Source organism: Aotus nancymaae, unplaced genomic scaffold (assembly GCF_030222135.1).
Source record: "Aotus nancymaae isolate 86718 unplaced genomic scaffold, 86718_ANA_hifiasm-v0.15.2.pri h1tg000002l, whole genome shotgun sequence".
Taxonomy (NCBI): Eukaryota; Metazoa; Chordata; class Mammalia; order Primates; family Aotidae; genus Aotus; species Aotus nancymaae.
Window position 1 is genome coordinate 7,926,775 of NW_026988413.1, and position 23,226 is coordinate 7,950,000.

At 56.3% G+C, this 23,226-nt stretch overlaps 1 protein-coding gene and 1 long non-coding RNA gene across 4 annotated transcripts in view; both read right to left on the reverse strand.

Annotated features, from left to right (window-relative positions):
- NOS3 (nitric oxide synthase 3) overlaps positions 1 to 19,195 on the reverse strand; it is a 22,187-nt gene extending 2,992 nt beyond the window's left edge. The window contains exons 1-22 of one of the 3 annotated variants that reach the window (XM_021665218.2): positions 18,987 to 19,195; positions 17,633 to 17,744; positions 16,846 to 16,994; positions 16,472 to 16,634; positions 15,074 to 15,165; positions 14,846 to 14,987; positions 14,444 to 14,583; positions 14,166 to 14,340; positions 12,673 to 12,774; positions 11,878 to 12,072; positions 11,686 to 11,759; positions 11,367 to 11,511; positions 11,024 to 11,128; positions 6,205 to 6,272; positions 5,695 to 5,811; positions 5,424 to 5,598; positions 3,615 to 3,747; positions 3,420 to 3,498; positions 2,892 to 3,079; positions 1,524 to 1,696; positions 1,001 to 1,211; positions 823 to 910 (exon numbers count right to left, since the gene is read on the reverse strand). In XM_021665218.2, coding sequence (XP_021520893.2) covers positions 823 to 910; positions 1,001 to 1,211; positions 1,524 to 1,696; positions 2,892 to 3,079; positions 3,420 to 3,498; positions 3,615 to 3,747; positions 5,424 to 5,598; positions 5,695 to 5,811; positions 6,205 to 6,272; positions 11,024 to 11,128; positions 11,367 to 11,511; positions 11,686 to 11,759; positions 11,878 to 12,072; positions 12,673 to 12,774; positions 14,166 to 14,340; positions 14,444 to 14,583; positions 14,846 to 14,987; positions 15,074 to 15,165; positions 16,472 to 16,634; positions 16,846 to 16,994; positions 17,633 to 17,744; positions 18,987 to 19,144 — 2,984 coding nt within the window. In that variant the 5' untranslated portion in view covers positions 19,145 to 19,195. Of the gene's footprint in view, positions 1 to 822; positions 911 to 1,000; positions 1,212 to 1,523; positions 1,697 to 2,891; positions 3,080 to 3,419; positions 3,499 to 3,614; positions 3,748 to 4,740; positions 5,257 to 5,423; positions 5,599 to 5,694; positions 5,812 to 6,204; positions 6,273 to 9,432; positions 10,063 to 11,023; positions 11,129 to 11,366; positions 11,512 to 11,685; positions 11,760 to 11,877; positions 12,073 to 12,672; positions 12,775 to 14,165; positions 14,341 to 14,443; positions 14,584 to 14,845; positions 14,988 to 15,073; positions 15,166 to 16,471; positions 16,635 to 16,845; positions 16,995 to 17,632; positions 17,745 to 18,986 lie in introns of those variants that run through there. The other 2 variants (XM_064371179.1, XM_064371216.1) reach the window with 2 other exon arrangements.
- A 3,926-nt stretch (positions 19,196 to 23,121) lies between these two features.
- LOC110567080 (uncharacterized) overlaps positions 23,122 to 23,226 on the reverse strand; it is a 4,957-nt gene continuing 4,852 nt past the window's right edge. The window contains exon 3 of the long non-coding RNA XR_002477554.2: positions 23,122 to 23,226. This exon is cut by the window's right edge and continues 804 nt beyond it. This is a non-coding gene — a long non-coding RNA (uncharacterized LOC110567080).

The following is a 23,226-nucleotide window of genomic DNA, read 5'->3' on the forward strand; positions in this document are numbered from 1 at the left end:
GATCATGAGGTCAGGAGTTTGAGACTAGGCCAACAGAGTGAAACCCTGTCTCTACTAAAAATACAAAATTAGCCAGGAGTGGTGGTGCACTCCTGTAATACCTACTACTTGGGAGGCTGAGGTGGGAGAATTGTTTGAATCTGGGAGGTGGAGGTTGCAGTGAGCCGAGATTGTGCCACCGCACTCCAACCTGGGTGACAAGAGACCTTGTCTCAAAAAAAAAAAATTAGCTGGGCATGGTGGTAGGTGCCTGTAATCCCAGCTACTCGGGAGGCTGAGACAGGAGAATCTCTTGAATCCAGGAGGTGGAGGTTGCAGTGAGGCGAGATCATGCCACTGCACTCCAGCCTAGTGACAGAGCATGACTCCGTGTCCAGAAAAAAAAAATCCTTCACCTTCTTTGAGCCCTCAGTGACGCTAAGGCCAAGGGTGGTCTTTATCCTACCTAGCAGTTCTCCCTGGAGTGAGTGAGGATATAGTGACTGTAGTTCCCAGGTGCCATGCGGCCCCACATCAGACGGCCCAGGGACAGAGAGAGAAACACAGAAACTGCACTTTCAGAAAGCCACAGGGCCAGCTGGTTTGATCTCAGCTCTGGCTCTGGGAGCTGTAGATTCAGGGCAAAACTCTGAGTCTAAATGAAGGAGAGAGCCAAAGCTTAGCCAGGGTTCTTAAGCGACCTAACAACACCATGTGCTTGACATGTTACAGAGCTCCCTCCTGTTTCCAGTGACACTCCTCACCGGTGACGCTCCTCACTCCTCACCAAAGCTGCCACCCTGGCCCTGGGCAGCTCCCCACCGAGTCCTCCATCTCACTTACCCCCGGATGAAGCAGGGCACAGGGTCTCCAGGCTTGAGTTGGCTTAGCCACGTGGAGCAGACTCCATAGTGCAGGGGGCCCAGCCCATCTAGGGGGTGGCGAGGAGGCTGGTGAGGGACCAGAGAGGGGTCTGTCCCACCCCCACTGTGGCCAGGCCTGCTCCTGCTAGTTGCCTCACCCTGGGTCCTGTATGCCAGCACAGCTACGGTGAGGTGGATCTCTCCGGGGTGGATGCTGGGTGCTGAGCTGACTGAGTAGTACCGGGGCTGCAGCAGAGGCAGCTGGGTGAGGAGCAGTGGGGCAGGCGGGGCCACCGACGGGAACTGCTCCAGCACCTCCAGCAGCGTGGGGCAGCGGAACCACTTCCACTCCTCGTAGCGCCGGGGATCCTGGCAGGGCAGGATGCAGTGGGTTAGGGGCCCCATAGCCCTTCCTAGCAACCTCCCTCCTTCACTCCTCCCCTGCTGAGCCTCCTTAGGGGTTCTCCCTCCTCAGTTCAGGCCAACAGAGCTTTCTCTAAGACCTGTAGAATCCAGCCGTGAATTCCTCCCTGGGGAGCTGGGTCTTAAAGCACCAGTGCACATCAGTCAGGAGAAGAAAGTCCAGGGAGGACCTTGCACGGGGGTTTCCTGCCACTGGGGCCCCCCACCCAACTCATCCCATATCTCTAGCCCCTGTGCCTCATTGGGAGGGCCCCCAACCTGGCTGAGGGCCTCCAGCTCCTGCTGTTCCCTGGGCTCTTCTGCCAGGGTGCTGAGCAGCCGCAAGAGCTGAGGACTGGGTGGGGAGGTGATGTCCAGGAAGAAGGTGAGAGCCTGGCGCAGTGTGCACGGGGGCAGCCGGGGGTCCCGCACCCAGCCGGGGGGAGGGCCACCTGCGGATGGTGCACAGGGAGCTGTGAGGACAGGGCCTAACAGAACTGCAGTGCCTGGGCTGATGTTTGCATTTTGGGGACTGTTAGGAGCCTGCCCTTGAGCTGCTGATGGGCCTGTCTGGGCAGCCTCAGTGTGTTGTTTGGGGGCCCCTGGCTGGACTGGGTTGGTCTGGGCTCCTCTGCCTCTGATCCCACCCACCCTTATTTTAAATAAAGCCCAGGCACTCATGTGGCAGCAAATAGCCCCAGTGCCAGCTCCAGAGCAAGCTAGATTGCCAGGGGAGCCTTCGGGAGGAGCCCGGAGGGAAGGGACAGCTTTCCGGTGGGGGTGCATTTGAGGGTGTGTGGATGGTCCAGCAAAAGGCCAGCCTGGCATCGGGTAGCGCAGCCAGCCCTGACCCCAGCTGCCAAGCAATAAGGCCAGCCTGGCATCGGGTAGCACAGTCAGCCCTGACCCCAGCTGCTGAGCAACAAGGCCAGCCTGGCATCGGGTAGCGCAGTCAGCCCTGACCCCAGCTGTCGAGCAACAAGGCCAGCCTGGCATCGGGTAGCGCAGTCAGCCTTGACCCCAGCTGCCGAGCAACAAGACCAGCCTGGCATCAGGTAGCACAGACAGCTCTGACCCCAGCTGCCGAGCAACAAGGCCAGCCTGGCATCGGGTAGCGCAGTCAGCCCTGACCCCAGCTGCCGAGCAACAAGGCCAGCCTGGCATCGGGTAGCGCAGCCAGCCCTGACCCCAGCTGCCGAGCAACAAGGCCAGCCTGGCATCGGGTAGCGCAGCCAGCCCTGACCCCAGCTGCCGAGCAACAAGGCCAGCCTGGCATCGGGTAGCGCAGTCAGCCCTGACCCCAGCTGCCGAGCAACAAGGCCAGCCTGGCATCGGGTAGCGCAGTCAGCCCTGACCCCAGCTGCCGAGCAACAAGGCCAGCCTGGCATCGGGTAGCGCAGTCAGCCCTGACCCCAGCTGCCGAGCAACAAGGCCAGCCTGGCATCGGGTAGCGCAGTCAGCCCTGACCCCAGCTGCCGAGCAACAAGACCAGCCTGGCATCGGGTAGCGCAGTCAGCTCTGACCCCAGCTGCCGAGCTGTGGAGGAGTTGGCCACGCCCTGGATCCTGAGTTCCAGGAGGCCTGGGGCTAGGGGTGGGGCTGGGCATGGGGTCGGTGTGCCCTGTCTTGTCCCAGGCTGCCCCTCACCAGGGCTGCCCTTCTCCAGCTGCTCTACTGCCACAGGCTCAGTTGGTGCCGGCGGGTCCTCCACGCGGCTCAGCAGTGCCTCCACAAGGCCGGGCCGGTTGGGTGGGCAGACGCCTATGTGGTCCCCCGGCTGGTACTGCAGCCCCTCCTGGCCTCCAGTGTCCAGGCGCACCAGGATGGTGGCCCGCCTGGGGGTGGGAGAGGGGCACTTATGGGGAGTCAGGGAGGGGTTGGGGTGGGAGGATGTGCGAGGACGAGGATCCAGGGTGCGGGTGTGCAGGACAGGTCGGGGGACGGTATGGGAGGAGGAGGGTCCAGGGTGCAGGTGTGCAGGACAGGTGGGGGGGCGGTATGGGGGAAGGAGGATCCCGGGTGCGGGTGTGCAGGACAGGTGGGGGGACGGTATGGGAGGAGGAGGGTCCAGGGTGCGGGTGTGCAGGACAGGTGAGGGGGCGGTATGGGGTGAGGAGGGTCCAGGGTGCGGGTGTGCAGCACAAGTGTGGGGGGTGGTAAAGCTGTCATTCTCACGTGGACTTGCTGCTTTGCAGGTTTTCCACTGAAAGGATTGTAGCCTGGAACATCTTCCGCCTGTGCACGTGGATCAGACCTGGGGGGTCGAGGGGCAGCGTGAGCTAGGGAGCAGGACCTGGCCCCGAGTGTGTTAGTCCTGGAGTGGGGGGTCCTCAGAGAGCCAGCAGGGTCAGGGTAAGGGCAGGGCCGCACCTGGCAGCAACTGCAGGCCCTCGGTCTGGGCGCTCAGCCGGTACCTCTGGCGCTTCCAGCTCCGTTTGGGGCTGAAGATGTCTCGGGCGGCAGCTTTGGCATCCTCTCCCACACAGAAAGTCTCACAGGCGGCCTGAGGGATAGGCTGGTGAGGCTGAGGACCTTCTGCCACCAGGGAGCACCCTAGTGGGGAGCCTGGATGGCTTGACTGCCTGTTGCTTGGGGGGGGGTCGGCAGCCCCAGTGGCTGAGGCAGGTGCCAGCGACAGCACCTTTTCTGCCAGTCCATTTCACGGCTCTTGGCCACTGGGCCCAGGGACCCGGCTTGCTCCTCCTCTGCACGTCCTGATTGGTGTCATTGTTCCTTATCTGGTGAGTGTTAATCCTGTGATCTGAGAATCAAAGTGCTTGGCACACAGTGGCTCTGTGAAGGCGTCCGTGTGTTCAGACCTGCACTCAAATTCCAACTCCCGTACGTACAGTTACATGCCTCAGTTTCCTCATCTTTACACCTCATTGGGTTCTGGTGAAGATTAAATGAGGTACTTTATGTAAAGCCTTTAGCACAGTGTGTGGAGATAGTAAGTGCACCTAGGGATGCACAATTCAGGCGGCAGAAGAGGCCCCACCGGGCAGACCCTGGGGAGGGTGTGAATCCTTTGCGCTCCTGGTCAGGCACAAAGCTCGGCCAGTCCCAGGCTTGAAATCCAGGGCTCACTGGTGATTGGCTGAGCCTCATATCACCAAGTCCCGTTAATCTTTTTTTGTGGTTCGTGTGAAGTCTTATATCTCTTCCTTCCTCAGCTCCCTCCCTTCCTTCCTATCTCCACTGCTGCTGCTCTGGTTAGCTCAGCCTTCCTGCTTCTGGTTCAGTGATGCTCTAATCCATCCTATGCCTCTGAAGTCCTATTCCCAAAACTTCACGTTGTGGTCTCATCCCGCTCCAATGGCTCTTTTTGATTAAATTCTTTTAAGTTTTATTTTCCATTCCCTTATTCCCAATTGGGGCCTATGTGTTTCTCCAGCCGGACCTCCCCCTCCTTAGCAAAACTCCCCCTCCCCCAGGCGGCCCTCCCCCTCCCCCTCCTGTTAGTATGCCCTCCTCCTCCAATCAAGGCAAATTTGCTGAGCTCCAGCCTGGGCCCTGAGGGAGCAGCAGTGCCCTGAACAGTGTAGTGCTGGGGAGATGGAGCCCCTGTCAACTGCAGACACAATCTCCAGACAGGCAGCGCTGCCCCTGAGGAAGCCCAGGTTTAAAAAGCCACGGCCCGGCCCCGGGACCCACCTCTCCCTGCGCTTGCTCTCCTGGCCCTGGACCAGTTCTGTGGTGCAGGCACCGCCCCAGGCTGTCTGGCTTCTCACTTCCTGTGGCTTCTGTGCTGGCTTCAGCTTCAACCCTTGCCTCCGTCTGACCTTCTCTCCGTCCCTTCCTTCTCCCTCCATCCTGCCCGTCCTGGGTGGGGTGCCCTGCCCTGCACCCCCTCCCTTCGTGTGCCCACTCGTGGGGCCCAGCCTGGGCCTGGCTGAAGCTCCCTCCTACCAGGGCCGTGCCTGCTGTCTTTTGGCTGCACTTCTGCCTGGGCTAGGCACCCTCTGTGGTAGGCAGGGCCAGTCGTCCTCAGCCCCTGACCCAGAAGAGCTGGCTGTGCCATGGAGAGATGAGGGTGGATTTTGGAAGGAACAGGAAGGGACCAAAGAATCAAACAGAATCAGGGCAGCAGTGAGGCCTCCAGCCTCAACACTGCAGGCCCAGAGGAGGCATCCCAGGTGGGAGTGAGTCAGAACGGGGGCAGGGCGGGGCTGGGCTCACCTGGAAGGCGGCCTGGGCCCAGCCTCGGAAGGCCTCCTCCTGGCCACACAGCTCGTCGCCCTGGCCCAGCTGCAGCAGCCGCTCCCCGCCCAGTTCCTCCAGCCGCGTGTCCACCGCTCGAGCAAAGGCGCAGAAGTGGGGGTACGCCCGGGAGCCCAGCCCGAACACACAGAACCTGGGGTGCAGGGGTTGTCACTGGCGCTCCCTTCCCAGCCCACATTTGCCCAGGCGGCTTGCCCACCTGTTGCTCCCCTCTCAATGAGGCCCCGACCTGAGGGTGCCCAGGGCCCCTGCACTGTCTGTGTTACTGGACTCCTTCCTCCTCCGCCGCCACGAGGACACCAGTGGGTCTGAGCAGGAGACGCTGTTGAAGCGGATCTTATAACTCCTGGCAAGAGAGGACAAAGACGAAGTTGTCACAGGGCCCTGGAGACACAGCCCAGGCCCAGGCCCAGCCCAGAGGACAGCTGCAGGGTCTCTGCCTCTGACAGGAGAGGCCCTGCCCTTGGGAGGGGCTGAGGGCCAGCATCCCAGGGGACTCTGAGCCTGGGCCCTGCCATGCCACACCCTCCTCTCTGAAGGAGACCTCAGGATGGCTCGGCCCTCAGAGCAGGCAGGTCCAGACTGCCGCCCCAGCCTGGAAGGAAGGCCATCCTGGAGCCCTGGCTTTTGGTGGGAAAACGACTCGAGGTACAGAGGGAGAGCTCTTCAGACCCCTGTCCGTTTGTGTCTCCAAATGCCTCAGCTCCCCCAGCTCCTCTGAAACTCTTGCCGAACTCACTTGTGCTGCTCCGGCCTTGGGGAGCTGTTGTAGGGGCCGGACATCTCCATCAGGGCGGCTGCAAAGCTCTGGCGAGGCAAGTGTTGGCATCAGGGTTAGTTTTGTTTCATTTCAAACTACACAGAAGTTTAAAACTGTACCAGCTGGCCCTTATTATTAGTGATTTGTAGCTTTTAATTTTTATTTGTTTTGAAAATTTCAAAAGCAGTCTGACGTTTTTGAAAAATTACATTACAGAAGTGAGGCGAGGTGCAGTGGCTCACGCCTGTAATCCCAGCACTTTGGGAGGCTGAGGCAGGCAGATCAGGAGGTCAGGAGTTCGAGATCAGCCTGGCCAGCATGGTGAAACCCCATCTCTACTAAAAATACAAAAATTAGCCAGGCGTGGTGGCTTGTCCCTGTAATCCCAGCTACTCGGGAGGCTAAAGCAGGAGAATTGCTTGAACCCAGCAGGCAGAGGTTGCGGTGAGCCGAGATCATGCCACTGCTCTCCAGCCTGGGCGACAGAGCGGGACTCTATCTCAAAAAAAAAAAAAGACATTACAGAAATGAGTAAAGTAATAAGAGAAAGACTGCCCCATCTTCCCTCCAGGCATATCGCTATCGACAGGTGTTAGCCTTGCACAGTCCAACCCTTTTTCCCTTGTACTTATGTGCCTGTGCATATAGTTGTTTTTTTTTTTTTTAAATAAAAGTGGTACTATACTTCCTTGCATTTATTTATTCCTTGTGTAATTTATTTCAGACATCCCTCCAGGTCAACACATCAGTATTGACCTAAGTATTATTATTGCTTTTAGATATGGGTCTTGCTCTGTTGCCCAGGTTGAGGTGCAGTGGCTTGATCATAGTTCACTGTAACCTCAAACTCCTGAGATTAGATTTTTCTGCCTTCCTCGTAGCTAGAACTATAGGTGCGTTCCATCACACCTGGTTAATTTTTAAATTTTCTGTAGAGAGAGGGTCTCGCTGTGTTATTTAGTCTGGCCTTGAACTCCTGGGTTCAAGTGATCCTCCTACCTGGACCTCCCAAAGCATGACCTCATTCTTTTTAGTGTTTACATCGTACTTGACTTCACTGAGACGGAAGGGTAGCGGGGTGGTCTGGGAACAGTGCTCCCTCAAACGTCCTTGTACGTGTGCCTTGCTCCCCCTTTTAAATACTTCAGCCAGGTAATCTTTAGAGGTGGAGTTGCTGAATCCCCATTGTTGGGGCGCTGGATCATCCTTGCAGCAGCACGGGAGGGGGCAGCCCTTTCCTCACTCCCAGCCAGCAATGGATAGGGCCAATCTATCCTGTGTTAGTGGATTTCATGGGTGGACAAACTCAGCTCCTTCGGTGGTGTCCTGGTCTCTAGCAGACATTGTTCAGTGGCCCTCCTCAGAAGACCGTGGGCCTGTTTGTGCTGCCATGAAGCAGCAGTGTGATGCGGACTTTCCAGAGGGAACGAAGCTGGAAGGAAGCACATCTGGTGCTAAACTGCAGGTGTCTCTGGGTGGTGGTTCCCATGTTTGCCATAGTTAGCAAGTACAATTTGAATTTCATTTTTGAATGTTTTGTCAGCGTGCAACACAAGTCCAGAGGTGCACACATGTTTTAAATGTACAGCTCTATGGGTTTTCACAAACTGAACACACCTGTGTAACTGGTATCCTATCAAGAAACATTACCTGTGGCTGGGTGCAGTGGCTGACACCTGTAATCACAGCATTTTGGGAGGCTGAGGCGAGTGGATCACCTAAGGTCTGGGGTTCAAGACCACACTGGCCCACAGGGTGAAACCTGCCTCTACTAAAAAATATAAAAATTAGCTGGGCGTGGTGGCAGGTGCCTGTAATCCCAACTACTCGGGAGGCTGAGGCAGGAGAATCGCTTGAATCCAGGAAGCAGAGTTTGCAGTGGGCTAAGATGGCACCATTGCACTCCAGCCTGGGCCTGGGTGACAGAGCAAGCCTCTGTCTCAAAAAAAAAAAAAAAAAAAGAAAAGAAAAGAAAAGAAAAGAAAAAAGAAATATTACCCACATTCTAGAAGCCACCCGAATCCTAGAAGCCACCTTCGTGCTTCCTTCCTGTCACTGCCAGCCCCACCCAGGGGTGACTAGCTCCCCTCCTAATTTCTAACTCCATGGATTAGTTCTGCCTGTTTCTGAACTTTATTAAAGTGAATCCTGTAGTACAGTATGCATTCTTTGGTCTGGATTTTTTTACTCTTCACATTTTTTGAGAGTCACCTGCATTGTTGTGTGTGGTTGTATTTTGTTCACACTTAGTGTGATATGGCACTTGAATATACCGCAATTTATCATTTTTTTGTCAATGGTCATGTGAATTATTTCCAGTGTGGGGTATTACACACAAATTTGCTATAAATATTTTTGTTCTTTTTTTTTAGACAGAGTCTTGCTCTGTCGCCAAGCTGGAGTGCAGTGGTACAATCTCAGCTCACTGCAACCTCCGCCTCCTGGGTTCAAGCGATTTTCCTGCCTCAGCCTCCCCCAGTAGCTGGGATTACTGGCATGTGTCACCATGTCCGCCTAATTTTTTGTAGTTTTGTAGAGACAGGGTTTCACCATGTTGGCCAGGATGGTCTTGATCTCCTGACCTCGCGATCTGCCCACCTCAGCCTCTCAAAGTGCTGGGATTACTGGAGTGAGGCACTGCGCCCGGCCTCTGCTCATATATTTAGTGAATATACCCTATTTTCTGTGAGCTGTATTCCTAGATTTGTTAAAAATTTGGGATAAAATTAATATATGTTGAAATGTACAGATCTTAAAGGTGCAGTTTAATTTGCTTGGCGTTTTGGAGTTTTATTTATTTGTATTTAATTTTGAATCAAAGTCTTGCTCTATTGTCTAGGACGGAGTGCAGTGGCGTGATCTTGGCTCACTGAAACCTCCACCTCCTAGGTTCTAGCGATTCTCCTGCCTCAGCCTCCTCAATAATTGGCACTACAGGCATGCACCACCATGCCAGGCTAATTTTTGTATTTTAGTAGAGACAGGGTTTTGACATGTTGGTCAGGCTGGTCTTGAGCTCCTGACCTCAAGTGATCTGCCCACCAGGGCCTCCCAAAGTGCTGGGATTACAGGCGTGAGCCACCACGCCTCGCCTGGCATTTTTATTTTTTTAAAAAGAGAAAGATTAAACATGCATCTACCCTATGACCTACCAATTCTACTCCTAGGTATTTATCCAAGAGAAATAAAAACATAAGCCCACAAAAGCCGGGTACAAGAATGTTCATAACAGCTTTATTCATAATAGCCCCGACCTGGAAACAGCCCAACTGTCACCAACAGGAGAATGGATAAACAAACTGGGGATATTCACACAATGAACACCACTCAGCAGCAGAATGAGTGAAATACTGAGTCACGCAAAAACACGGGTGCGCCTCAAAAACAGACTCAGCGGGAGACGCTGTAACACTGCGTGCTTCCATCTAGGTGCTGTTCTAGAGCAGGTGAAACTAATCTATGTGGACATACACTTTGGCAGGGAGACAGACTGGGAAGGGATGCACGTGAGGAACTGATGAGGGAACTTTCCAGGGTGATGAAAATGTGCTATACCTTGTAAAGGCTGTGGGTTATATGGGTATCTATACACCTTTATGCTAAAAAAAAAGTCAATCACTGGTGCTATTTTTTTAAAAAAGGTAGGGCAGAATGCGGGCTGAAATAGACACGAAGGCAGCGAAAAGGCTTTCACCAGATTCAAGCTTCCTTAAGATACTGATGGCCAGGTGTGGTGGCTCACGTCTATAATCCCAGCACTTTGGGAGGCCGAGGCAGGTGGACCGCTTGAACCCAGGAGTTAGAGACCAGCCTAGGCAATATGGCAAAACCCCATCTCTACAAAAAATACAAAAATTAGCTAGGCATCATTGCACACCTCTGTGGTACCAGCTACTTAGGAGGCTGAAGTGGGAGGATCGCTTGAGTCTGGGAGGTTGAGGCTGCAGTAAGCCATGATTGTACTACTACTGCGCTCCAGCCTGGGCCGCAGAGTTAGACCTTGTCTCAAAGGAAAAAAAAAAAAAAAAAGAGTTCCCAGGAGGTACTTAGTGCTAATGAGGCCTTTAACACCGAGAAGCTGAAGCAGGTAAGAACCAGAAATGAAACTAGCCCGGGGCAGCTCAGAGACATCTAAGCTTGCAAGAGAAGGCATTCAATGGTGGTACTCTAACGTGTGTGTGTGTGTGTGTGTCTGTGTGTGTGTGTTATTTTTTTTTAAGGGAAGTTATCTAATCTATGTGGGCATCTAAACAGCGATCTATTTCTTTTGTTAAAAAGGAGCCTGAGGCAGCTGAGGCAGGAGGATCACTTGAGGCTAGGAGTTCAAGGTCAGCCTGGGCAACATACATAGATTCTCAAAATAAATAAATAAAACAAAGAAAAGAAGAAAAGAAATGCTGGAATAGTGTTGTAGGTGTTGTAAATTACAGCTTTATGGATTGTTACAAACTGAACACACCTGTGTAACCGGCATCCATTAAGAAATATTACCCGCATCCTGGAAGCCTCCCTGTTTTTCTTGTTTCTCAATGCCTGAGCACAGTCTAACCTCTTGGTTAGCCAGGACATGCCTTTCTTGTGTTAGAAACTTGCACTGATAATGGAAATGAGTTGAAGGGAGGAAGCCTCATGGGTAGGCTGGGAGTGTGCCTTGTGTGGGGTTTCAGGCTGGGGAGGGGGTCTCTCGGCATTTCCCTTTCCATCCTGGTGTGTGTGTGCTGGGCAGAGGTTCCTGCCCTGTCACTCCAATTTGGAGTTTCTCCTCATTCCTTGCAGCCCCTTTCCTGGAAATTCTCACCTCTCCATTCTCCGGGGGATCCCCATTCCCAAATGTGCTGGTTACCACCAGCACCAGCGTCTCGTGTTCGAGGGACACCACGTCATACTCATCCATACACAGGACCTGTGGGTGGAAAGGCAGATGTCCTGGGTGCTGTGGCCCCCTGAGGCCCTGTCCTCCTCATTCTGGCCTCCGTGGCAGTGCAAGATTCAGGCCCCAACTTGATTTCTGAACACCTGTGGTTCTGGGGTTCCTCATGAGTTCCGACTTGTAACACTTCCTATTCTCCCGGGCACCCCTGGAGTTGCTGATAGAGCCCCCTCTTTCTAGCTCCCTGCTCCCCTGGGGGCAAAAGCCCTACCCGGGGGTCAAAAGCCTTCCGGAAGAGTCTCCCCAACTGCTGTGCGTAGCCCTGGGCCCGGCCGGTCTCAGAGCCAAACAGGATTGTTGCCTTCACTCGCTTCGCCATCACGGTGCCCATGAGCGAGGCGGAGATCTTCACAGCGCTGTGGGCAAGGGAGGCGTCAGGGTGTCCCAGGTGCACAGAGGCAAGGCCTCCCCAGGCAAGGGTCCAACCCCCTCACAACAGGGTTTTGGGGTACTGAATGGTGGGCCCAGCACTGCTGGGACAAGGTCCCCCCAGGGTATGTAGGGGAGGGCAGTGCTCCTGGGGTACCCACTTGGCCACTTCCTTAAAGGTCTTCTTCCTGGTGATGCCGGTGCCCTTGGCCGCACTCCCCTTCCAGGGGTCTGGCTGCAGAGAGATGATGGGGTTGGGAGGGGAGGTAAAGAAAAGGAAAGGTTACAGGTCCCTAGGGGCTGCTTAGAGTTAGAGCTGGGCCCAGGTGGGCAGAACCGGTTAGGGTGGGCACCTGGTAGCGGAAGGCAGGGGACAGGAAATAGTTGACCATCTCCTGATGGAAGACAGGAGTGAGGCTGCCTGAGATGGGGGGCACGATCCAGGCCCAGTCTGCAGGGCAGCCCCCCCTGGCCTTCTGCTCATTCTCCAGGTGCTTCATGAAGGAGGCTGTGGCAGCGTGGTGGTCCACGATGGTCACTTTGGCCAGCTGGCAGAGGGAGAGAGGTGGAGAGGCTCAGACCAGGCCCACAGACCTCGCCCATTCTTTCTCTGCCACTCCTGTCACTCCAAACCACATGTGCCCTAGGTCACCCACATCTAACACATCCTGTGTCCCCTCAAACCAGTGTCACCCCAAACTGCATCCTGCATGGTCATGCTCCAAGTTCAACATGCAACAGCAGCTCTAGTCTTCAGCATCTGAATGCCTGCCTCCAAACCAAACAGCCCGCAGTACTCAGCAAACTACCACTCCTGGCGTGCCCTCGATCCTGGTATTAGTTTCCAGGATCCAGTGGGTCCCACAGACTGCAATACCCAATATGCCCTAGAAATCAGCATGACCTCGCATGCAGTAAACAGCAAAGTCCCTGGCACACATTAAGCCACCGGATGACAGTGCCTGGAATGGCACATTCCCTGTCCCAGAACTGCAGGCCAGTGTGCGCCATGGCACTGGGAATGTGGAACTTCTTCCGCCTGTCGGATCCTGCCCAGTTTCTAAATGCCTCCCTCTCCTCCATCCCCTGCCCCTGCCTTCCCCCGCACCCGAGCCCTTTGCCTTCCTGGCCAGTCTGGGCCTGTGCACCTGGTAACTGTGCAGCACAGCCAAGTTGATTTCTACCGCTGCCTTGTCCTTCCACAGGGACGAGGTCGTCCGGGTATCCAGGTCCATGCAGACAGCCACGTCCTGGGGCAGGAGGGTGCGTGGCATCAGTAGGGACAGAGGTGATGGGGGTGGGGTGGAGGCTATCTCTGTTTCCCATCATGACTGGAAGGAGTGAGGTGAGTGGTGGCCATTGGGAGGCCTGGTTGCCTCAGAAGGCATCTCAGAGCAGAGAGGGACCTTGGGCCAGTCACTTCTCAGCCCCAGGCTTTAATTTCTCATCTCGAAAATGGGTCTTAACCCTTTCTGAGTCAAGGTCCCCTCTGAGAATCTGATGAAAGCTCTAGAGTTACGGGTCTTATACCTGGAAAAACAACTACACGTTCACACTCACCCCCATGCGCCCCTCACCCACCCACTCACACCCACATCCACCTCCCCCCACAAACCCACACTCTCACACTCACCCGTACACACACTCCCACAAACCCACATCTCACACCCCTACACACACCCACACTCACACATTCCCCCTACACACTCACATCTACACATCCACACCCACTCCCACAAACCCACACTCTCACACCCCTACACAGACCCACACTCTCACACTTACCCCTACACACACCCCCACCCCCACCCCGCCACAAACCCACACTCTGACACTCACCCCTACACACACCCACACTCACACTTACACCCATGCACACTCCCACAAACTCACACTCTCACACTCCTACATAGACCCACACTCACACACTCCCCCTACACACTCACACTCACACCTACACATCCACACCCACCCCCACTAACCCACACTCACATCCCTACACAAACCCACACTCTCACACTCACCCCTACACACGCCGTCACTCCCACAAGCCCACACACTCACACCTACCCACCCCCACAACCAGACACTTTCACACTCACCCCTACACACATACACACTCACACCTATACCCACACATTCCCACAAACCCACACTCTCACCCCTACACAGACCCACACTCACAGGCTCCCTCTACACACATCTACACATCCACCCCCACCCCCACAAACCCACACTCTCACATCCTCTACACACACCCACACTCACACCCACACACACTCACACTCACCCCTTACACACCCCCACAAACCCACACCCACCCACCTCTACAAATCCACACTCTGGCACCCCCTACACACACACTCACACCCACATACCCATACTCACCCCCTACACACCCCCACAAACCCACATCCACCCAGCCCCACAACCCCACACTCTTACACTCACCCACTCACATCCCCACACACCCCTCCCACCCCTACCCCTCTGCCCCAGCCTCGTCCTCAGTTCCCATTTAGGAGGCAGCCCTGGCCCTGCTCTGATTGTCCCTGTGGCTGGCGCTTTGGGGTTGGGGTGAGAGCCAGACTCCCGCCTGGGGCAGGGACATTTGGTGGCTGTGCCCCAGCCCACCCCTCACCTCCAGGATGTTGTAGCGGTGGGGGTCACACAGGTTCCTGGTGCCAATCTCAGTGCTCATGTACCAGCCACTGAAGGGGGCTGCGGGGAACTCCAGACCCCCAATTTCCAGCAGCATGTTGGACACCGCCGGGAGGGCGTACCAGCGCAGGCCCAGGGCTGCGAACCACTCCAGCCTGCGGGTGTTGGGGCATTGGATCAGCACCCCCTGCAGGCCCTCCTCGAGGGGCTCAGGGATGGCCCCCTCCATCCCACCCAGCCAGTCCCTTTGGTGCTCACGTGGGGTGCTCCAGGGGCACCTCAAGGACCAGCTCAGGGGGCAGAAGGAAGAGTTCTGGGGGCTCGTCTGGGGCCTGCAGCAGCAGGGGCAGCACGTCGAAGCGGCCGCTTCCTGGGGTCCAGCCGTGCTGGACGCAGAGCTGTGAGGAGCGGGCGGGGGGGCCTGGGGGCTGAGCCTCATGCCCTTCTCAGAGACCTCTCCATCCACCATCTCTGGCCTTCATCTCGGGGACCCCTCATTGACTGCATCTCCATGCCAACCCTGGCACCCCTCCTTTGGCGTTTTTCATCCTTCCTCTCACTGAGGCCCCCTCTTCCTGCCTGGATCCCCTGAGCCTTCTCCCACTGGCTTCCTCATTCTCCACCTTCGGGAGACCCTTGTGGGTGGCTCTCAGTGCCCACCTCAGTGATCTCCACGTTGGCCGGGTCCCCCCGCACAGAGCCATCCTGCTGCCGGTAGCCCGCGTAGCGCACCAGCTGGCTGTTCCAGATTCGGAAGTCTCCGCGGCCAGGGCAGCGCTGCGGGAACACTGTGATGGCCGAGCTGGTATGTGTGGGGAAAGAGCTGGTCAGAACCCCGCCTTCCCTGCCTCGGGGGAGAAGGCTGGGCCTGGCGTGGGGGGCACTCACCGAAGGTTGCCCCGGTTGGTGGCATACTTGATGTGGTTGCAGATGTAGGTGAACATCTCCTGTGCAGACCTGCAGTCCCGGGCATCGAACACCTGAGCCAGCCGAGGCAGCGGGAGAGGAGGCAGAGGAGAGAGATGGGGTCTTGAGTATCAGCCCCAGAGGAGCTGCTGGTGAGGGGGCAGGGGCCATGGTTCACCCACGGCGCCCTCCTGACCACTGGCATCCACACTGATCCCTTCCTGCCCTGCTCTCTGACGTATGTCGCACCCGGCCTGCTCCTCATCTCCTCCCTGAGCCAGGTGTCTCCCCATCCCTACAGAAGCTGACTTGGTACCCAGTACAGAGGAGGGACAGCCTCTGCCAAACTGATGCTTGGGTTAGGCACCAATGGATGTCTCAGAGGCTGCCTGGGAGTGTGGGCAGCAAATTCCCAGGATCCATTGCACTCAAGAAGGGACAGGTGACCCCAGGCAGCCATCTGATTCTCTGAGAATCACATGGATGATGGGAAGGGAAGGCTGCACAGGGGGCCTCCTGGGACGCTGCTCATCCTGACATTCTAGTGCTTGGAGGAGCTGTCTTGGCTGGCTGAGTGGACGCCCCAGGAGGAGGCTGGGAGGTCCCACTCCTGCCTGAGGGAGGAGGAAACACATGTCAGTAACAGGGGCAGGGGAGTGGCAGGGACGCAGCTCTGAGTGGAGCCCACTATGGCGACTCGGAGGGATCAAAGTTGAGCTAAAGCTTTGAACGACTTAGAGGGTCAGGCAGGTGTCAGATCGGATTGTTTTTATTTTACTCGAGACTCCTTTGGGATTCACTAGGCACGAGGCTTTATTCCAAACTCTTTGGCGGCCAGTCCAGTGGCGGTGAAGGAGGTCAAGGCCGTAGGTGCCGTTCCCCCATGGGGCAGCTTGCTTCTCTTAGTGCTGTGGTCACAGGCTGTTCTAGTAACCGAGGCTAGTAACCGAGGTCTGTGGGCCGGGGTGTGAGGGGGTGCGGGCCGGGGCAGGGGAGCTGGGGGGAGCACCAGGTGTGGGTGAGGGGCTGCACTGGGCTGGCCTGGTGGGAGAAGTGGCAGTCAGGGCTTTTCCAGGAGGCCGCTCCTGCTACTGACGGCACCCACCGCCCAGGGAAGCTGCGCCCAGCCGTCCTCACCGTGCAGCGGGCTAGCCGTTCTCCCCTCCTCCAGCCAAGGCGCTACCGTAGGGCTTAATAACCAGGTCTTTACTACTGGACTGAGGTTCCCCTGGGTGCTGAGGGTGGGGCAGCCCCTCTACCTTTCTAGTCTCTAAGGGAACAGGCAGCGATCTCCCCCACTGTTTAGTCCCTCGGAAGCCTCAGGAACCGCTTTGCCACCCCCTCCCCTTTTTGTCCTGCCCGGGGTCTCGCTGGCCGCACCTGCAGCTTCCCCCACTGGATCCGGCCCACACAGCGGGGAGCGTTGCGCCAGGCCTGCTTGGCCCCGAACACCAGCTCGCTCTCCCTAAGCTGGTAGGTGCCTGTGGCTGCCACCTCGGCTTCCACCTCCTGAAGCCGCTGCTCGTGGGCCTGGGAGCCGCTCCTGGGGAGGAGGGGGTGGGAAGGGGAAAAGCAGGAAGTTGTGTGGGACAGGGAGGCCCTCCTCCAGGCTTTATGCGATGCTTGCGGGGTGGGCTGGAGGGACCCACGTGTTGTTAGGATTTGGGAAGGGGGTGAGTCATGGGGGAGGTCGTCAAGGGGTTTCTGGGGCCTCAGTGGGACCAGGGAGGCTGTGGCGTCCGGGAAGCTGTCACCTCTTGATGGAGCTGTAGTACTGGTTGATGAAGGCCCGGGCCTGACTCAGCAGCTGCTCAGGGGCTGTGGGGCCGGGGGAGGGCCGGCCCTGCAGTTTCCTTGGAAATACCAGGGAGCCCAGGCAGCGTCTTGGGGTGCAGGGCCCATCCTAGGTCAAGGGAATGCAAAGGTCAGGACAGGCCAGGGTGCAGGGGTGGGACGGGGCGGAGGGGGAGGGAGAAAGGGTATAGTGGTGGGATGGGAGAGAGGGAGGAAGGGTGCAATGGTGGAATGAGGGAGAGGGAGGAGGGGTGCAGGTGTGGGATGGGGAGAAGGAGGAGGGGTGTAGGGGTGGGAAGGGGGAGAGGGAGGAGGGGTGGAGGTGTGGGATGGGGAGAAGGAGGAGGGGTGAAGGAGTGGGAAGGGGGAGAGGGAGGAGGGGTGCAGGGGTGGGATGGGGAGAAGGAGGAGGGGTGAAGGAGTGGGAAGGGGGAGAGGGAGGAGGGGAGGAGGTGTGGGATGGGGAGAAGGAGGAGGGGTGCAGGTGTGGGATGGGGAGAGAGAGGAGGGGTGCAGGGGTGGGATGGGGAGAGCTTGAGCCATGGCTGGGAGTAAGACTGGAGCCTGGGGGTCACCCAAGTCCCCTGCATGTCCCTCAACTCCTCTGGTTCTTCCCAGTCCTATTCTCTTTTTAGAGACGAGAGGCCAATTCAGAGAAGGGTGGAGTTTCCCTCTGGGCCCCCTCTGAGTCCAGACCTCACCCACCCTTTCCCCTGGTGACGATGGGGACGCGGCGGCCGGCCTTACCTGCTGTGCCTGGGCGCTGAGGGTATCATAGGCGATGCTCCCCACCTCCCAGTTCTTCACTCGAGGGAACCTGGGCCCCTCCGGTGGCTGGGTTAGCGGGGAGCTCGGGGGGCTGTTGGGAGCCAGAGATGGGGTCATCGGGAAAGGGTTTGTTTCTTTTCACCTCCCCAGATATCACCCGGAGGCCCCTGTCACAGCACTGGGACCTCACGGCTCACCCACCGCATGCCTTCTGAGGTTCCCCAGGCCTTAGGAGCTAGGTACTAACTGTGCCACTGCTTATAGACCAGGGTCCTGGGCCACGGGGGCTGCTGCCACTGAGCTCCTGAGCCCCTGCCCCGAGGCTGGGTCAGCATCCCCCCTGCAGTGCACACCTCACCTCTTCTGGAGATGGGGTGTCCAACCCTCCCATGTTGCTATGAGCCCTACTTTGAGGGGGATAGAGCCTGGTGCCTGAGTGGAGGGAAGCCCTGCAGGGGTTCCTCAGCCCTGATTTCCCTCTGCACTCACACCCCCTCCTGACAGCAGCCCCTTGTGTGAAGGGAAGCCTCGCAGGCCTTATCACTTCCTCCCAGAGCCACCGTCGGCAGGGAGGAAGGGAGGGACTCAGGCCAAGGGTGCGCCTGAGCAGCAGGGCCAGGGCCCTCAGCCTTCCCCGCAGAGCTGCCTGCAGCCCCAGCCACACTGCCTCTGGCCTGGCACCCCATCAGGCCTCCGGGTCCTTCCTCTCCTGGGACCTCTGCCCCAGGGAGGACTCTTCTGGGAACTGCATGGTCCAGTTTTTGGGTAACAGCCACTAGGAGAAAGGGCTAGAGCAAGAGAGAAAGGCCTGGTGGCTCTGTCTTCTCAGCCCCCTCACCCCAAGGGCCTGAGTCTCCTGCCCACCTCCTCCCTTTTCTGGGAGACCCCACTCTCTCACTCTAGCGTAACCGCTGCTCTCAGCTCCTTTCTTCGCTAGCTCAATGATCATCACTACTGTGGAAGGCTTGCTGTGAGCTAGAAACTTACTACCCCACGGAGTAAGTACTGCCATATCTCCATTTTATATAAATGGAGGCTCAGAGAGGTTAAGCAACTTGCTCAAAGTCAAACAGTTCTTGGTGGCAGAGCAGCATTGAAACCTTGGCTGGATTCTATAGCTGGCACCCTTGCTCCCAGCTTTCACCTGTGGACTCTGATCCTGGTCTCCTTTCTGAGCCTCCCCGACTGTCCTGTCCTGTGCACACCGATAACCCTTTTGCATTTGTGATCTGGCCCTCCCGGCTGGGCTGTGGGTTCCAGACCTTCCCAGCCCCAGGCTTCCGGCCTTGATATCATGCTTGTGCCCACCTGCTCCCAGCTGCCTGGCCCTTACCTGTGTTCTGGCGCTGGCGGGGGAGGGGATGCTGGGGCTCGGCTGGGCTCAGGGGCTGGGGTGGCTGGGCTCTGCTTGCCGCACAGCCCGAGGCCCAGCCCCAGCCCCAGGCCGCAAGGTGGCCCAGACTCCTGGGCCACGCTCTTCAAGTTGCCCATGTCGCTGTGCGTCCACTCTGGCGCCCGCTCCAGCAGAGCCCTGGCCTTTTCCTTAGGAAGAGGGAGGGGACCGAGAGGAGGTGGCAGTGGGAGGGGGCTCTCCAGTGCTGGCCCTCGCCCCGCCCCTGTCCCATACACAATGGGACAGGAACAAGGCTGGCTGGGAGGCTCTAAAGCCTCAGCTCCACGCCCTCTGGCCTAGAGGGTGGGGGGCCGGACGCCTGGGTTCCGCTGTGAGGACTGAGGCTGATAAGTGGGAACCCAGGTGTCCAGCAGAGCCCTGGGGCTGCAGCGTGGGAGCTGGGGCATGGGGGAGTGGCAGGGTAGAGCCACCAGGGGGTCAGAAAGGCCCTTCTGTGATGTGGTGCCAGACGGAAGGGCCTTTCCCTGAAGGGTAGGGCAGAAGGTGAACGCTTTCTGTAGCAGGGGATGGCAGCCCACACTCTCAGTGACCACAGGGACCTCTAGGGTCACCCAGGTTCTCTCCTTCACCTCCCCCCATACATACAAGAGCTCCTGGATCCCTGCCCTTGAGTCCTTTTGGGTTCTTGGGGATATAGGCCCAGCAAGGACACAGTGACTTTTTGTCCTTGAGTCTGACATTAGGGTATCCCTTCCCCTCCTAGCCCCAATTTCCTGGAACCCCCACACCCCCATGACTCAAGTGGGGGACACAAAAGAGCAGGAAGCTGTGTCCTCCACCCCCACCCTGTCATTCAGTGACGCATGTTTCCCGGGGCTGCAGGTCAGGAGAGAGACCAGTGTCGAGGCAGCGATAGCCAGCCAGAGAAGAGCTTGACGCCCTGGTGAGAGCATGGGACAGGAAGGTGGGGGGCTAGGGAAACTACAGTTCCCAGAATGCAAGTGGGGTGCACCAGGACTCTCCAGTCACTCCAGGCCAGAGTGCATATTGGGGTTTGTAGTCCTGTGCCATCTGGGGGTTGGAGAAAGGCCACTAGCTGGGCATCTGGTCCATAGGGGTTGAAGCCTTGTGGTTTTGAGACCTCAGAGACTGAGAGAAAGTTCAAGAAAGAAACAGAAGCTGAGAGACTGGGAGAGGCAGAGATTGGAGCAGCAGACAGGCAGACAAACAAACAAGAGGATTTGTGTTGGCCGGACTCCTCTGGAAAGCAGTGGAGGATAAGACGGGGGTGGGCCTGGGTGGGGGGCAGGCAGGCGGAAGGAACGGGCAGTTCTCAGAGCTCTGAGGTCACACCAAGCAGGTGGGGTCTGCCAGTTTTGGAGGGTGGAGGGTGAAGGGGCCTCATAAACATGGAAAAGGCTGCTCCTGGACACCAGTGTGCCCTGTTGCCCCTGTCTCAGGAGGAGGGAGATGGAAGGGCAATGCTCAGCCTGGGCTTTGTCCCATGGCCTCAAGCCTGAGGCCCCAGTCCACCCCACCACCTCGCCTTCCCAGTGAGGCCGGGGATGGGTTCAAGCCCCTACCTCTCAGGCATCTTCCACCATGCTGGAGGAGACAACAGATCCCAAGTCTGGCTTCCATATTCAGTCACCACTTGAAATGTGCATGACTGAGAATGACTCATTTTCCTAGATCCCAGTTAATAGAGCTGTGACTGGCATCCTCAGTCTCAGTGATTCTTGTGCCTCAGCCTCTGGAGTAGCTGGGACCACAGGTGCCCCCCACCACGCCTGGCTAATTTTGTATTTTTTTTTTCTTTTTGAGACAGAGTTTTGCTCTTGTTGCCCAGGCTGGAGTGCAATGGTGCGATCTCCGCTCGCTGCAACCTCCGTCTCCTGGGTTCAAGTGAGTCTCCTGCCTCAGTCTTCCGAGTAGCTGAGATTACAGGTGTTGGAAACAAATTTTTGGTGCCGCAAAAGAAATAGCACTTAAACAGACATTTTCTCAGTGAGGTAAATTTACCTCTGTAGAAGCGAGTGTCTCACGGATGGAGCAATGGCGAGAGCACAGAGAACAAAGGAGAGAAGGGATTTTTATTCCTAACAGCCTTAGCTGCTGTGTCATTCGTTTATTGGTTGGGGTTGGACCACATGGTCTAAGCTAATTCCAACTGGCTATTTTAAAAAGAGCAGGGGCAGAGCCAGAGTGGCGGGGTGAGCTGTTTTGGCAGGAAGGACGGTTACAGAGAAGGTGACTACGGATGACTCAGGACAGAGCAGGTGACCAGCGGTGACTCAGGACTCTAAATATGTGAGTTAGAAGGGGGTTGTTTACTGAAACTGGGGCAAGAAGACATAAAGAACGAGGAAGTTAAACTTTAAGATGGAGAACAAAGAACAAGGGAGCTGAACATACTGACATACCGGTTCTTTGAAGAGAAACTCAGAATTCATTGTAGTCAACAATTTCCCTCTCTTGAATTTTACAGTTTTTTTCTCTTCAAACTTCTTTAACATGTCTCGGCTTAGTTGTTCTGTCTGGTTTTCTAGAAGGAGGAACTTGTCAGAATATGGTGGAGGAGAACGGGGAGTTTTAGCGAGGTCTGTTTCTGTAAGTCTTTGGACTAGCCCGCGGATGGAAGGTGTGATGCGGCATCCGACAAGGGTAAGCAAACTTGTAACAACTGCAAGGAGGCGAACACTGACGTCCATTTACTGAGCCACTTTCCCATGAGGTCTGCAGAGGGGTCATCTATTCCGGAGTTTCTTTCTTTCTTTTTTTTTTTTTTGAGACGGAGTTTTGCTCTTGTTACCCAGGCTGGAGTGCAACGGCGCGATCTCGGCTCACCGCAACCTCCGCCTCCTGGGTTCAGGCAATTCTCCTGCCTCAGCCTCCTGAGTAGCTGGGATTACAGGCACGCACCACCATGCCCAGCTAACTTTTTGTATTTTTAGTAGAGATGGGGTTTCACCGTGTTGACCAGGAAGGTCTCGATCTCTTGACCTCGTGATCCACCCGCCTCGGCCTCCCAAAGTGCTGGGATTACAGGCGTGAGCCACCGCGCCTGGCTATTCCGTGGTTTTTAGCTAACTTATCTGACAGGGAGGGAAGGCCTTGTAAGGCCTTCGTAATTGTGCCATTGGGGGCTGTGTTCTTCGGAATGAAAGCACAACAATGGGTTCTAACGATGACACAAATTCCACCTTTCTCTGTCAGCATCATGTTGAATGCTATTCTTTTTTCTTAGGCTATTTGATTGGTGGGCCCTAATGGTTTAGCTACTATTTTAATGGCATCTCTAGTACAATTAACAAATCGTTGCTGGTTATAGTAGATATAATTTATCCAACCTACACTTTTATTGATAGTTACCCACCAGAATGATGCAGACTGGAACCTTGCAGCTATTTGATTCCGGGCTTTAAATTCATTAGGTACCCCATGGGGAACGCTAATGACGTCTATATAAACATGAGAGTCAAAGGACCCATGGGGGCATTTTTTGGTTTTACAGTGTTTCGTTCCTGTCTTTTAATGGTTGATGAAATGCCAGGGTGAAAGAGATAGCCAACTGGACTAGCGCACAAGTGCTGCTCCAGTTACTTGGCGAGTGTCCAGCAAAGGTCCACCACAAGACTACCTACACATCTGCCTGGGGGTGAATAAAGCCTGACTGATCAGTAAGCTCTTGGAAAGTCTTATGCTCACTACATCCTTTTAGGTCTCCAAGGGACACTAAGTTTCCTCCTTGTCGTGAGAGACACAAAGTGAACTCAGTATCAGGAGACGGAAGCTGAATGGCCCTCGGGGGCTGACCCCCGGGGTGCTGAACTTTGGGATATAGCAGAGAGAGAGCTTGGCAAGACTGGTTACCCCAGGCTGTGTAGTCCTGGAAAAGAGCTACCATACAGCCTATGCCTGGTGGACTGGAGGACCAGTGGAAAGGGGGACAGTCTGGGCCTGTGGCCCGCCGCGGGCATAAGCATAACAAGTGCCTTTGTTTAAGGTGCCGACGGAATATTTGATCCATTCCAACCAGGCATTTGCATCTTGATATCCTGTCTCAACTGCTAAAGTTTGTTTTGGTCTTTGACTTCTACAATAGCTACCTTGGTCTTGCCATTAGATGGAGGAGGAACAACAGTTTCGCTGTGAGAGGTTCTGGAAGAAGGCTTAGGGGAAGGTGCAGGCGGTGGGGGAGCAATGAAGCATATTTCAA